Source organism: Thermobia domestica, chromosome 17, assembly GCF_964235325.1.
Source record: "Thermobia domestica chromosome 17, izTheDome1.hap1.1, whole genome shotgun sequence".
Classification (NCBI taxonomy): Eukaryota; Metazoa; Arthropoda; class Insecta; order Zygentoma; family Lepismatidae; genus Thermobia; species Thermobia domestica.
In genome coordinates, this window is record NC_137470.1 from 169,942,273 (window position 1) to 169,956,672 (window position 14,400).

The 14,400-nt window shown below is 37.0% G+C and overlaps 1 protein-coding gene across 3 annotated transcripts in view; it reads left to right on the forward strand.

Annotated features, from left to right (window-relative positions):
- The window catches only part of MCPH1 (Microcephalin), a 148,204-nt gene that overhangs the window by 116,607 nt on the left and 17,197 nt on the right, over positions 1–14,400 (forward strand). For all 3 annotated transcript variants that reach the window (XM_081744609.1, XM_081744607.1, XM_081744608.1), the window contains exons 6-7: positions 4,769–4,893; positions 10,843–11,688. In XM_081744609.1, coding sequence (XP_081600735.1) covers positions 4,769–4,893; positions 10,843–11,688 — 971 coding nt within the window. The remainder of the gene's footprint in view (positions 1–4,768; positions 4,894–10,842; positions 11,689–14,400) is intronic.

The window sequence follows — 14,400 nt, forward strand, 5'->3', positions numbered from 1 at the left end:
TCATAGCCGGGGCTCGATTTTTGACATCACTCTGTTCAGGGTCCCAGACCTTTCTAACGCTACCACCCGTGTCCACAAACTCCATGTCTAACACGATTTCTCTATCGTAAGAGGATTTTGATGGAATTTTTCCATGCTCTTTCGTCCATATCAGCTTTTATTAACAAATGAAAACTTTTCCTTTTAGCAGTTTCCGTTTCAGCTTACAATACTGTTTCATTTTATTATTATTATTATTGTCTCTCATGGCATTTTTCTAAGTATGTATTTTATTTTAGGAAAAATATGGGAAAAGCATGCCGTAGTGTGGTAAGAAAATAGTTCAATTATCCCTTGATTGTGCTCTTTTCATGTATGAAGCTCTGTGTTTTGTTCTTTAGGATAAAGTGGAATTTGTTTGTATTATACTCGTTTAGAATTCTAGTCCTAGCTATTACATTAGTGTATATACGAGGGAGGATCAAGAAACTAAGGTTACAGGACCGATATTTCTGGAGTGTACTGTGATTTTAATACATGGAGTTGGCAACTGTTCAAAGTTTCAGCCTCCCGCCACCCGCGGCGCTAGTTGTAGGTAAACGCAAATGGCGACTCGTCTGGAAAACTGATCTCGCAAAGAAGTCCGCTCAGTTATTCGATTTCTGTGAGCGAAACATGTAACCGCGGCTGAAATTCACCGGCAGCTGGTACAGGTTTACAAAGAGACTGTAATGTCTCGTTAGCATATCGTAGAGAAAACGTCACCGACGACGAGCGTAGTGGCCGACAAAGCACAGCATCAACAGATTTGAACAGATCTGGGACATCATCGACCACCCTCCCTACAGCCCGGACCTCGCTCCAAGCGACTTTACCTGTTCCTGGACTTGAAGCAACACATCAGAGGCCGTCGCTGCGCTTCAGACGAGGAGGTGAAACACTTCGTGAAAACGTGTCAGAACACGCAAGGACAGGATTTTTACTAAGAAAGAATCTTCAAACTCATTCCACGATGCGACAAATGCCTCAATCGATTTGGAGACTATGTCGAAAAATAACCTATTGTACGTACTATCTGTTGGCTGTATTAGTTGTATGAAATAAAATACACGTGTTTCACTGCAGGCTTTGGAACCTTACATTCCGATCACTCTATATATAATATGAAGCTTTCCGGGTAGTAAGGGCGATTTCAACAAAGACAGAAATGCATTTTTAACTCTCTTCATAAGGACGAACTCAGCAAAATTTGTATCTATTAGTTAGTTATTATTAATAATATTGAAATGTCTGTTATCATTACTTGTGGTAAATAATAAAATTGAACGGACGTAGAGTTTGTCCTTGTTACCCGAAGTACTTCATATGTTCTAAATGTTTGTTTACTGATTAGCTAGTATAATTATGGTTTCGTACTTGAGATCATGTACAACTTAAATTGAAACTATTTTACGATATTTGAGTTGCCTTTTTCATAAGTCATAGAGAGACGATAGTTTGCTAATTTTTGCGAGAAAGAGAATGTGCGGATAAAAATATTTACTGTTACATCTAGGAACAATGACAGTTATCCTTCCCGCTCCAACTCTCCATTCTTTTTAAGTTCGTTCTGGCAATGCTCCTGGAGCGTTCTCAAGTGGTTTTTCTTATATTCAGATGTGACAAAATTTTTGGAAAGTTCCTAATTGGCTTTGATGAAGTAGTAGTTTCCTAATTGTCTAATTGATTTCGATAAATATTGAATAAACAGCTAGTTCCCTTCTCGAAATTCACTAGAAATTACAGTTTCGTTAGTACATTGTGCATATTAGGTGAGATTTAGCTATACAGTAAACAGCTCATTTAGCGGATTGATTGGTGCGAAAGGTTGTCCATAAAATCGGGAGTTCGTTAAACCGTGAATTTTGTTATAAGCAGTTTATAATATAGGATATTACACTTGTAATTGTGCTGTATAAAGTAAATGTAAAATATTTAACGTACATATCATATTATTATTAAGTATTCTGCTTGTTGGTATGGTTTGGGACTGATCAGTTTTATTTTTATTTATTTATTTTTTTCTTTTCCTGAAGTTCGGGCCTGGATATGCTTTTTTCCAAGTTTCTCGATCTTCCACTTCTCTTTTAAATCCCAATTTTTTCTTCTATTTTCCAAATCAGCAACCAGTCGTGTTCTTCTTCTTCCTATTCCTCGTTTCCCTTCCACTTTTCCTTCTCTAGCGGTATGAAGAAGATAATTTCTTCGCAAGATGTGTTCAATCCAATTGGCCTTCCTATGAAGGATGCTGGCTAAAAGCGTTCTCATCTCTCCTATCTGCTGTAAAACATTTTCGTTTGTTACTCTTTCTGTCCATTCTATCTTCTTAATCTTCCTCCAACACCACATTTCGAAGCTCTCTAAATATTTCTTCTGTAATGCCCAGGTCTCTGAACCATACAGTTCAATGCTCCATTTATAGCACCTGACCAACTTCTTTCTTAGTTCAATATTGAAGCTGCTAGTTAAGATACATTCAACAAGAAAACATCACTCTTTGGATACGGCAATTCTTGACCTTATCTCTTCCGTGCAGTAAGCCTCTCTCGTCAAAATACTTCCCACATGATCTACCTCTTCAAGTTCTTTTTATTCTACTCTGACGAAATATTTTCAGATTTTTCAATGTTCCATTCCATATTGTTTCTCAGTGCCAACTATTTTGTCCATTATCTTCTGTAGTCTTTCTTCGGTTCTAGCTATAATAACTGTATCATTTGCATACCTGATTTTGTTAGTGATCTCTCCTCCAATCTTGAAATTTCCAATTCCCATTAACGCTTCCTTCATTAAACATTCACTATAAATGTTGAATAATTGGTGTGATATTCTACATCATTTTGTGACTCCTCTTCCAATCTTTATACTTTTGCTTTATCCGTGATTCAAGCACAGTTTCACTCATTGTCCTAGGTACAGGTTGCGAATGAGAGGTCGGTCTTTCTAGTTGACCCCGATTTCTTGAAGTATTTTTAGGAGTTTAGTTCAATCGAAAGTTTTTTTTTTTTTTTTTTTTTTTTTGCCAGTCTATGAAGCACAAATACAACTCTTCCTTTTTGTCAAGAATTCTTTCTGATATAATTTTCATCAATCCAATAGCATCTCTGGTGCCTTTTCCTTTCCGGAATCCAAATTGATCTTCTTCTAACCTCTCACCTGTTTTACTTTCCAGTCACCTGTTCACTTTTCGCGCAGTAATCTTTGCGATGTGGGAAATAAGGCTAATGGTTCTGTGATCACCGCATTTCTTTGCTTGCTTTTTCTTAGGTAATGCAACCATTGTAATGTCAAGAAAATCCTTTGGACATTCTCCACTCAGCTAGATCTTGTTAATAAGTGAAGTCAGTGCTTTCATTGCGTTGTCTCCTAATCCCTTGAGCAAATCTACTGATATGTCGTCGTCTCCAGTGGCCTTTCTCCTTCGCATGTCTTTAATTGCTTGTACTACTTCACTTTTCAATATACTGGATCCTTTTTCATCATCATCCACCTCTTCCTCTTCTTCGATCGCAATATCTTTGGGGTGGTTCTTCTGATCATACCGCTCTTTTATGGATTCCTCCCAAATTCTAAGGATTCTTTGATGGTCAGTGGTTACATTACCTTTTTCATCTTCATGCCGAACGTTCGTATACTTTTGTTAGCTTTCCCTCCTAACTCTTGTGCTTCCTGGTACATCAGATCATATTTGCCTCGCCGATGAAGTTCCATTATCTCTTCACATATCGGTTCCATGTACTTTTCTTTGGCTTTCTCTGTCTCTCTTTTCAATTTATTATTCAGCCTTCTGTATTCCTTGATGTCCGTGTTTTTCGCCCTTCTGCGTTCTCCACTCACGTAGATCTTGTTGATAAAAAATGTCAGTACTTTCATTGCATTGTCTCTTAATCCCTTGTACGAATTTGTCGTCGTCTTCAGTGGTCTTCTTCCTTGACATGTTTTTGATGGTTTGTACTTTTCAATGTATTGGATGCTTTTTCTTCATCATTAACCTCTTCCTCTGCATTGATCGTAATATCTTTAGGACGTTTTTTCTAGTCATACAGATCCTTATGTATTCCTCCCATATTCTAAGAAGTTTTATGCCCCACGAATATGCTGGCTAGACTAAAGGAGACGGTGAAGATGAGAAATGAATGAAATGGTGGAATGAAAAAAGTGGAAGAAAACGGAAGGACCCCGAGAAAATCCACGCAGACAGTGTTTGTCGATCACAAAGTTCGACCTGGGATCGAACCAAGGACCCCAGGTGCCAGACGTGAACGCTCTGCCACTGAGCCATCGCGACCCCCAGATTCTAAGGCTTCTTTGATGGTCAGTGACAACATGACCTTGATCGTATACTTTTGCTAGCTTTCACTCCTAATTCTTGAGCTTTTTGATAGATCATATCTGCCGCTCCGTTGAAATTCCATTATTAGTAACAGAAAAATTCTTATAACTGTGCATTAGAAGGATGGAAGAACTGGTGGTACTGTTGTTCTGTTTACAAGCTGCTGCCATACTGTAATCACACCTGTTACAGCGTCTTTTGAAAATCTGGTCGAAATTTTTGTCTCATCATATTCTTTCTCCTAACTATTTGTTATATGAATCAAATTTTGACCGTCAAATTCGATGTTCGACGATATACGATCTGCTAAATCGTAGATTTACTGTATATATAGTATTTTACTACTGTTCTAGTATAGCATGTAATAGTATAGTATGGTAGAGTAGTATACTAAATACTTTTTTTCTTTCTTCCAAGGAAAAACTGATGTATGCCCTTCAGAGTTTGACAGGCATGACACCTGAGGAATTGCGTGTACCGGACCATAGTCCAACTCCTAGTGAAGAATTCCAAATTCCCTTGGCTATACGTTTACTAAGAAGGTACGTATGCTTTGGCATTTTCATTTTTAGTTTTAAAGCCCATAATTTAAATTATTAGGGAGTCCCACACACGTACATGTCTGCTTCAATAGCATAAAATTTGTAATGTGCAAGAAAATCTCATTTTTAGTTAACAACAAATTGATTACTTATTAATATATCAATATTCTTCAAACGTATTGGAACAACAAGCTAGCTTTCGCCTTCAGTAGTAAGGTACCAAGGACAAAAATGGATGAGAAAAATATGATATGCGAAAAGAAATACATACCATCAAATAAATGTAACGTGAGAGATGGGTACTGAAAAATCACGAGCAGAGCACAATGCGAAAGAAAGAACTGAATTGAAAAAAGTGCGGTGTCTGTTACGTCACTATTGCCCAACTCCAAAATATACATCAAAGATAGGAAAGATAGGTAGCCAGATTTTATCAATGTTGCCAAAATCCAGATTTAAAGTCGGTTTATATTTATGAATAAAGAATGATTCCTTAATCTTTTATTTTTCTTTTTTTTCTGAACCTATCGCATTTACCTGTTTTATATTGTATGTATGTAGTTTCAGATGAAATGACAATCCTGACACCCTCTTCTTGTGACTTTTCTGATTGTCTAATTCATTCTGTAATTATTGAAAGAATTTCTAATTTGTGATCGTCCAAATGATCTCAATAATGAAATACAGTTTTTTTATATCAAAAGGACAAAAAAATAAAATAAATAAATAAATAAATAAAAGATTATAAGTTGCGTACCTTACAAAAGGTGTTTAACCAAACACGTAGATCGATTGTAAGCCCCGAAAACAGTTATTCCCAAAAAAACAAAAAACTTGGATAGGAATTCCTTACCTTCCATAATTATCGACAATAATTCAACGTATGCTTGCAAATTATAACATATCTGCTTTCAGTATGCGCTCCGAAAAGTTTAGAAAAATATCTTACCGGCTTTAAAAGTTATTTTTGTTCATCCACTAAATAAGTCAGATATTTATCGTGCTCAGTGTGAATGTGACTCTTCATATATAGGTCAAACCTAACGCAATATTAACACCACGAATTAAAGAACACATTTTTCGTTCTCATCTCAACCGTAGATTTGTGGGCAACATGGAAATTTTAAAACATTTCTCTCCCTTGGGAGAGCTGTTTTATACATTGATAAGGTCTCTTCTTCGTAACTGCATCTAGATATTCTATCCTTGGTCTTCGTCTTCCTGGTTTTCCTTTTGCCTTTCCCTCTGTCAACACGGTGATCCAATCGGAATGTCGAATAAGATGGCCAAACATGCTGTTTCTTTTTCCTATTATCTTCATAATCTGTCGTCCTTCATTAGCTTCCTTTAGTATGTCTTCATTCCTTCGACTTTCGGTCCATGATATGCGCAACATTCTGCGCCAACACCACATTTAAATGCTTCCAGCTTTTCTTAAAAGAACACATTAGCCAAGAAAAAGGTCACAAGAAGAGGGTATGTCGTTATTGTAACTTCATCTAAAACAACATACACACAATTTAAAACAGGTTAATTTGGTAGATTCAAAAAAAAAAAAAAAAAAGAAAGAAAAATACCGGAGATTAAAGAATCATTGTTTGTTCATAAATATAAATCAGCTTTAAATCTGGATTTTGGAAACATTGATAAAATCTCACAACCTACCTTTGATGTATATTTTGGATCTGGAAACAATGACGTAACATAGACACCGCGCTTCTTCCAACTTAACTTCGCTCACTGCGCTCTGGTCGTGGTTTTAGTGCTAATCTCTCACGTTATATTTATTTGGTGGTATGTATTTCTTTTTCATACCATATTCCTCACATACATTTTTATTCTTATTACGTTACCACTGAAAACGGAACTAGCTTGTTCCGATACGTCTGGAGAATATTTAGTTTTCCCACGGGAGGACTTATTGCTAAGTAACCAATTTTTTGTTAATTTGAATCATCCTCTCACGCGCCTGCGTAATTTTAACCCTTAGTTTTGTTAACATATTCTTTCAAATATAATTTTTTATTAAAATTTTATAGCGTTGCCCCTTAAGTTGTGTCGTTAGCTTTTCGTTTAGGTTTCCGATGAAGCAGTTCGTAGTAGATCATGCCCCCCAGTCCCATCATACGGTAAAAATTGTTTTGCTCGCATTGTCGATCGTTTATCGGAGCTAAGAATTCTTTGCGCCATTCTTTGCGCTGCTTCATATTGATGTACAGGCACCATTTTTTCGTCACCGATAACAATTAGGTAGAGGGATCGCTGCTCGTGTCCATGAGTTGACTGATGATGGGCAAGGAAACTGGCGGCGATTGTTGCTCGTTGATGTTTGTTGTTCTTGTTCAAAGCATGCGTGGAACCCATGCACTCAACTTTCAAATTTTTCCCATCGAGTAAAGGTGACGCACTTTGGTACTGTGGGAGTATTCCATTTTCTCTGCCAACTCCGTCGTCGTGCGGCGTAGATTGTCGTGTATAAGCTGATTCAGACTCTCCTCATCGAAATGAATGGAGCCTTCGGTGCGATGCATGTCTTTTAGGGCGAAATTGCAGTCTTCGAATCGCTAAAACCAATTTTGAGCCGTCCTAGGAGGCATTGCTTCTCCCCCATAAGCTTTAGAAATCTCTCGAACAAGTTCTGTGGCTTTGGCACCACGATTAAACCCAAACAGCAGCAGATGTCGAAAATGCTCTTTTCTATCGACTTGACACTCCATTTTAATGTCCTAAAAAGAACAACAAATATATATCATTAAAAAATAAAATTAAAAAAATGGTTTTGTAGGTCATACAGTTCTCTGTTGAATACCATGAAACGCATTGCAAAACATTTTATTTTTCACGTAAAATTTTCACTTAAAAAAAAAAAAAAAAAAAATGCCAGGAGTTATGGGCCAATCCAATAAGTAAACATCATTTCTGTGGACTAAAACCTTTTTCCGCAGATGTATGATCGGTATGAAATTATTAAATTTAGATAATTCGGAGATCTTGATTGATCAACAAAGAAGTAAAAGCGTTTAATTATGAAGTTTAAAAAAAAGTTCAACACTCTTAATCTGCGAATTCAAGTTCAAACTTTTTTAATCGTTCATTTATCGTCATTAAGTTTTGCAAAAATAAGTTTCTTCTACTAAAGACAAGCACAAAGGTAAACAATAGATGATTAAAATGTTTAGGGACAAATAATGCCCTAATCTCATTTCTCACTTACCTTTTATATTTAAACTAGTCTTTGGCCCGCGGCCCCCGCGTTTACTCGGCCTACGGCCTGGCATCTCTTAAACTCACAAGTAAACCTTACGTTTGGGTGAATCGAGTTGCTGACTGAGACACATATGAGAAAGTAGTAATGAATGTGGTCAGTATTTCAGTGAAGTTATAGGTGCGAAGCTCCAGGGGTTTAGGAGATACAGCTACCAGAACATCACATGGAAGTACAGAATTGTCTTCATACAGTTGGAGGTGAAAGCTCTGTAAGACCTCTTGTAACGACAAAAGGTGAATAAACAATATATGGGTACATATTAGGACTAAGGGGAAGTCATATAGTAAGAGTATACCTGACGGCGGCCATATTGAAATCCGCCATTTTGAATTAAGGTTAAGTTTTTAAAATAGAAATAGGGTCATGTGATACATGATTTAAGGCGCAAATTTAATCAGAAGAACAAACGTGACGTTAATTTTGATTTACGTGCATTTGGTAAAAACTTACAGGGAAATTAAATATTGTTGCAGCATATGTATTAGACCTTTACCCCACCTTGTAAATTTTGTGTTAATGATAATAATTAAATAAAAAGCAGGTGGATAAATATTAGGTCTATGGTAAGAGTTGCCTTGATTGCGGCCATGTTCAAATTCGCCATTTTGAATCAGACAAAAGTTTTAAACAAAACGTATAACATTGACACCTTATTAATAGCAATTTTTACCATAACTCCAACGGTATAACCATTTTTGCTTCATCATTAACCAGCACAAAATTAAATGGATCACTCCTTACGACTACTGCTTTGACAGAAATGTTAACGACAGATGTGTCAAGTGTAACTCGATTGCCTTTTGTCAGGTGTGCTCACTGTGAGCAGAGCATTTGTGCAAGTCATGCACTCTTTTCTGAACTACATATTGATTGTACTAATTGAGAATTTTTGTGGAAGAAAGACCCAAGTTCAATTATGACTCAATTCCACTTTGGTCATTTTTCCTTAAATTAGCAACTTGTTTATGCGATAACAAATGCTGGTTAATGATAAAGCAAAAATTGTTATACCGTTGGATTTATGGTAAAATTTTCTATTAATAAGGTGTCAATGTTATGCGTTTTGTTTAAAACTTTTGTCTGATTCAAAATGGCGGATTTGAAGATGGCCGCAATCAAGGCAACTCTTACCATAGACCTAATATTTATCCACCTGCTTTTTATTTAATTATTATCATTAACACAAAATTTACAAGGTGGGGTAAAGGAATAATACATATGCTGCAACAATATTTAATTTCCCCTGTAACTCTTTACCAATTGCGCGTAAATCGAAATTAACGTCACCATTGTTCTTCTGATTAAATTTGCGCCTTAAATCATGTATCACATGACCCTATTTCTATTTTAAAAACTTAACCTTAATTCAAAATGGCGGATTTCAATATGGCCGCCGTCAGGTATACTCTTACTATATGACTTCCCCTTAGTCCTAATATGTACCCATATATTGTTTATTCACCTTTTGTCGTTACAAGAGGTCTTACAGAGCTTTTACCTCCAACTGTATGAAGACTATTCTGTACTTCAATGTGATGTTCTGGTAGCTGTATCTCCTAAACCCCTGGAGCTTCGCACCTATAACTTCACTGAAATACTGACCACAATTAGTACTACTTTCTAATATGTGTCTCAGTCAGCAACTCGATTCACCCAAACGTAAGGTTTACTTGTCAGAATTCTGCCAAATTTCAAATTTCTTTTCTTATTTCAGTTATCTAAAAGATAACATTTTGTATCACAATAAAACGCCCATTTAAATAACATGGGGATTTCTTTATCCACTTTAGACCGCTTATAAACTTAAAAAAAAAATCACTTTTGTCAATTTTCCTGTGGGTTAGTCCCGTAAAGCTACAATCATGCTGAATTTAATCACTGTAACCCTACATGGAATGCCCAATAATTTTGGGGTGTAGAGTGTAGATGATGTCCCATATACGGCCACCCAAAGGTAAAAGGAATTATCTACATTTTGCTTTCTTTAAGAAAAACAGCAACAAATTGTGATTTTTTTGATAACGTTACTGTTAAAGACTTTTAGTTTTCGACGTCAGTGAACGCTTAGTACATGATGTGCTAATGATGTCCTTATTCCGTAAAAAATACGAAAACTCGATTTAGAGGCCGTTCAAAAATTGTGTGGCACCTGTTCCAAAAAATAATTATTGGCCAATAGAAATTTTCTTGTAAGCATTATTTATATCTGGAGAACTACATACAGTGTAGCCAAACCCAAACCATCACTTAACTTAGTATCATGTGCTTACTCCGTAGGAAATGCGAAAACTCGATTTAGGGGCCGATCAAAAATTTTGTGTCCCCTGATGCAAAAAGTCCAATGCCTTGTGTTTGGAGAACTACATATAGTGTAATCAAGTCCAAACTATCACTTAACAGTATTATGTGCTCATTCCGTAAAATATACGAAAACTCGATTTAGGAGCCGTTCAAAAATATTGTGGCCCCTGACCCAAACACTAATTATTGGCCAAGATCACCATATTTTGATGCATTTTTTGGATCATTCCTAAAATTCTTGTTTTCTTCGAATATTTTGGAAACTAAAGAAAGTGAAGGGGTGTTGGCAATAAAGAACTTAAGATAAGTTACTTAATTTTGTAAATATGTTTTGCAGGTTTGTATTCAAGTTGTAACTTAACTTCTTTCGTCTCTTGCAGCTTAACGTCACCATCATCTGGAACGGAGAAGGAGAACAACCCAGCAGACACGGATGCTGCTAGAAGCCCGCCGCCAGGTGATACAACGCCTGTTCGTTGTGGTGGCATTCCAAGAACGCCCAGATTGAGTTTGGAAGAACCTTCTAAGGCTCCTGTTTCGTCAGTTTGTGTGAGAAGCGAATCCTCCCCAAAGGAGGCGGACGAACCTGTTCCCGGCGTGTCAAATATAGACATAAGTCCTATTCGAGAAGCAAAGATTAGTATAGATAAAGCTGGCTCAGACCGTGGAACGGCAAATGAACGTGACAAAATAACAGAGCAAGCTGCAGATAATGCTCATATGACAAGCTCACAGATTTGTTTAAGCCAAAATACTATGGTGGGCTCCAAAAGAAAGAAGAAGTTATTTCCCATAAGTCAGCGTGGACCACAAGACTTGATCGAGTCAGTAAGTCCACAGGTAACGGAAGGTATTCAAAACGAAACGCCCAAGAGCTCAAAGAGCTGTATCAAACGAAAGCGGAATATAAAATCGCAATCAGTGCAGAAGAACAAATGTCAAGAGAAAGGTGAGCCCTCCTCCAAGAAGAGGAAGGTAACAGAACGACTGGCAGAGGTAAAACCGGCGTTATTACCTGAACGTGGTCAAAGTCGAGCGACACCCTCATTACCTCAACCAGGACCAAGTCAAGCGACACCACCGTTTCCAGAACCAGGGCGTAATAGCACAGGAGACTTTGCCAGTTTCTTCGCAAAACCAAGAAAGTCAGTGCAGAAGAGACTGGCTAAAATTCAAAGAGAAGCTAAGATGGTGCCTTCAATTGTTTGCACCAGTATGCTTGACGAGTAAGTATTTTGAAATTATTGAAAATAAATTCCAAATTTATTTATTTATTGATTTTTTTCTGATTGTTAGTATGAAAGCAAGAAGTAAATAAGATTATAAATAAATGAAAGTCATTATGTTTGTGACTTCGTACCGCTTGGAACACATGACCGATCTCGATCATATTTTCCACATAGATGAGATTCGGACCTGGGAGGCTTTGTCATTTCACTTTGACGGTATAACGTACGGGAGAAGGAGGGGAGATATATCTAAACATGATCGAAAATGATCTATATTAGTGTCGAATCCATAGTTTTCGGGCTCGCTGAGATGAACAGTGACACTTCCGATACAGTTTAAATCCAAACTCAGCCCCCATTAGTGCTCATAAGGTGGATGGTGACATGCAAAAATAATTGAAAGTTACCGATATTTGTGTCGAATTCATAGGTTTTGAGGTCCCTAAGTTGATTGGCGACAGTTATGTCCAAAATGAAACGTATTGTCCCTGTGGGAAGAACGGGTATTCTGCTAGTTTAATAATATGGATAACAGCTTTCGAAGTTACCAATAGTGACAAAAGCTTAAGAGTTGCCAATAAAAAGCATTAATTTTATCCAAATATTGTAAAAGATATTTTGCAAACACGTTCGGAAATTTTACCAATTAGTTCACTTTAAAATCTTGCACTTTTCAGGCTTTTGGTCCTTCCGTATAGCGTTGTTCACGATGAATAAAATGAAGAATTAAAAAAAAAGTAATTTATAACGCAAAAAGAGTGAAAAAGTGACTGACAACCGGACTACGAACCCGGAACCTCCGGCATACCATGCCAATGCGTTAACCTCTAAGCCACACAGTCCGCTTCCTAGAACAGCAACTCACTCTCGAGGTCGGTGCTCTTCACTCGGTGGCGTAGTGTTTAACACATCGGCACAATATGCCGGAGGTCCCCGGTTCGATTCCCGGTCCAGTCATTCACTTTTTCACTCCGTGTGTTATTGAATTGAGATCTACATGTGATTTCGTGTGTTACAAAATCGGTTGTTGCCTATTTCGTTAATGTCTATAAAAAATAATAATGTATGTTTTTGCTACTCCTGCTTCGTGAACAAAGCTCAAGAGAATAGCCGAAACCTTCAAAGTGCAAGGATTTTTCAAGAAACTGAACCTAAAGTAGGTGAAATTATCGTTCTGAAGGGTCTTTTCTGTGCTAAAACCAAATAAATAAAACAAAAAAATAAACTTAAATTCATTTTTAGAAATACTGGTATCTAATAAGAAAATTCCGTAGGGAAGATTGGTTATAACATGCTTGAACTTAAACACTGATTAGATTACACAACTGAGCTTTACTCAGCTCCATCATGTGGCTTAATTGTTAGTGCTCTGGCTTTTCGTGCTGGATTCCGAATTAAGGAGCGTGAAATTCGACTCCAACTTTGAGCTGTAGATTCAGCTCTGTAGACTTGATGTTAAAAAGGAACCTCAGACACGAAATAAACAATCAACTCCTTCCCAGCTCGTATCTGTTATTGTCTTCGAGTTACCTAAATAGAGATTTAACGCAGGGAGACAGAAGCTCTGAGCAAAGCACAAGGTTTTTTAATTAAAATATTAATGTGAAACAGTTTCAGCAACTAATTAAACATTTGACTTCATCAGACACAGTATACAAATCAGATACTGTGTCTGAAGAAGCCAGATGTTCAGTTGGTTGGCGAAACTCTTACATACATACATTATATATAATATAATTTTGAATTACTAAAGCTAACGTGAACCAGAGAGCTGCTAGAGATGTATTAATGCTAAAGCTGACTTTTATTCTTTTTAAACATTTGAGCTTAAAATATTGAAAAACAGCCTGAGTCACGTTAGAATAATTTTTGGGAAAAAAATACTCAAATTTTCCTGCGCTTCATCACCTATTTTTGAATAATGACATCACTAATATCAATTTTGCAGCAAAAGGTGCAATTAAAATTACCCAACTGGAATCACTGTTAACACATTCTGCATGAGCAGCGGTGCGAGTGTTCCCGGGTTCGATTCCCGCTGGGCATATTCGATCGACAAAGTGTAACAGCTTTTTCAGGCCAGCCTTTCCAAATGAGGTTTTCCTCTATTTCCCTCATGCACACCATGTAGATGCCGGGTTGCTTCATAACATACAGATCACGGTACGCCTCCTTCCCAGTAATGCCCAGAAATAGGAATAAAACAAATAATGGACGAAAAGCAGGCTTTCTCCCTCTTGGAACTAAAGTCCAGTAAGACAAACAGCTATAATCTTATCTTTGCTCTACATGTTTATAGCAAGCTGTGTAGTTGTCCGGCATATTTTTGAAATACTGTAATAATAGAAAAAAAGAAAAAACTTGAGTAAGTCTTTTCTACAAATTTTGGAAAACCACCAAAAAAACTCTGCTAGGAAAATCAGTTCGTCGACAAAGAGTCCATAAATATACTCAGATCCCACAAGCAATGTTTACTTCACAAAATTTCATCACTAATTAAAGTTAGGTGCAAAATAACTTCAGATTCGTATTTCTGGTAAAATTCTAGTCTAAAATCATGTGTCGCATGACCCCCTTCCCATCTGAAATATTGGACTTGAATTCAAAATGGCGGATTTCAAGATGGCCGCCATGATTCCAATCGTTTGGTGCTCTCCCGTCCCGATTACTCACATCCAAAGTTTTGTTATCTGTAAATAAAAGGGTGGC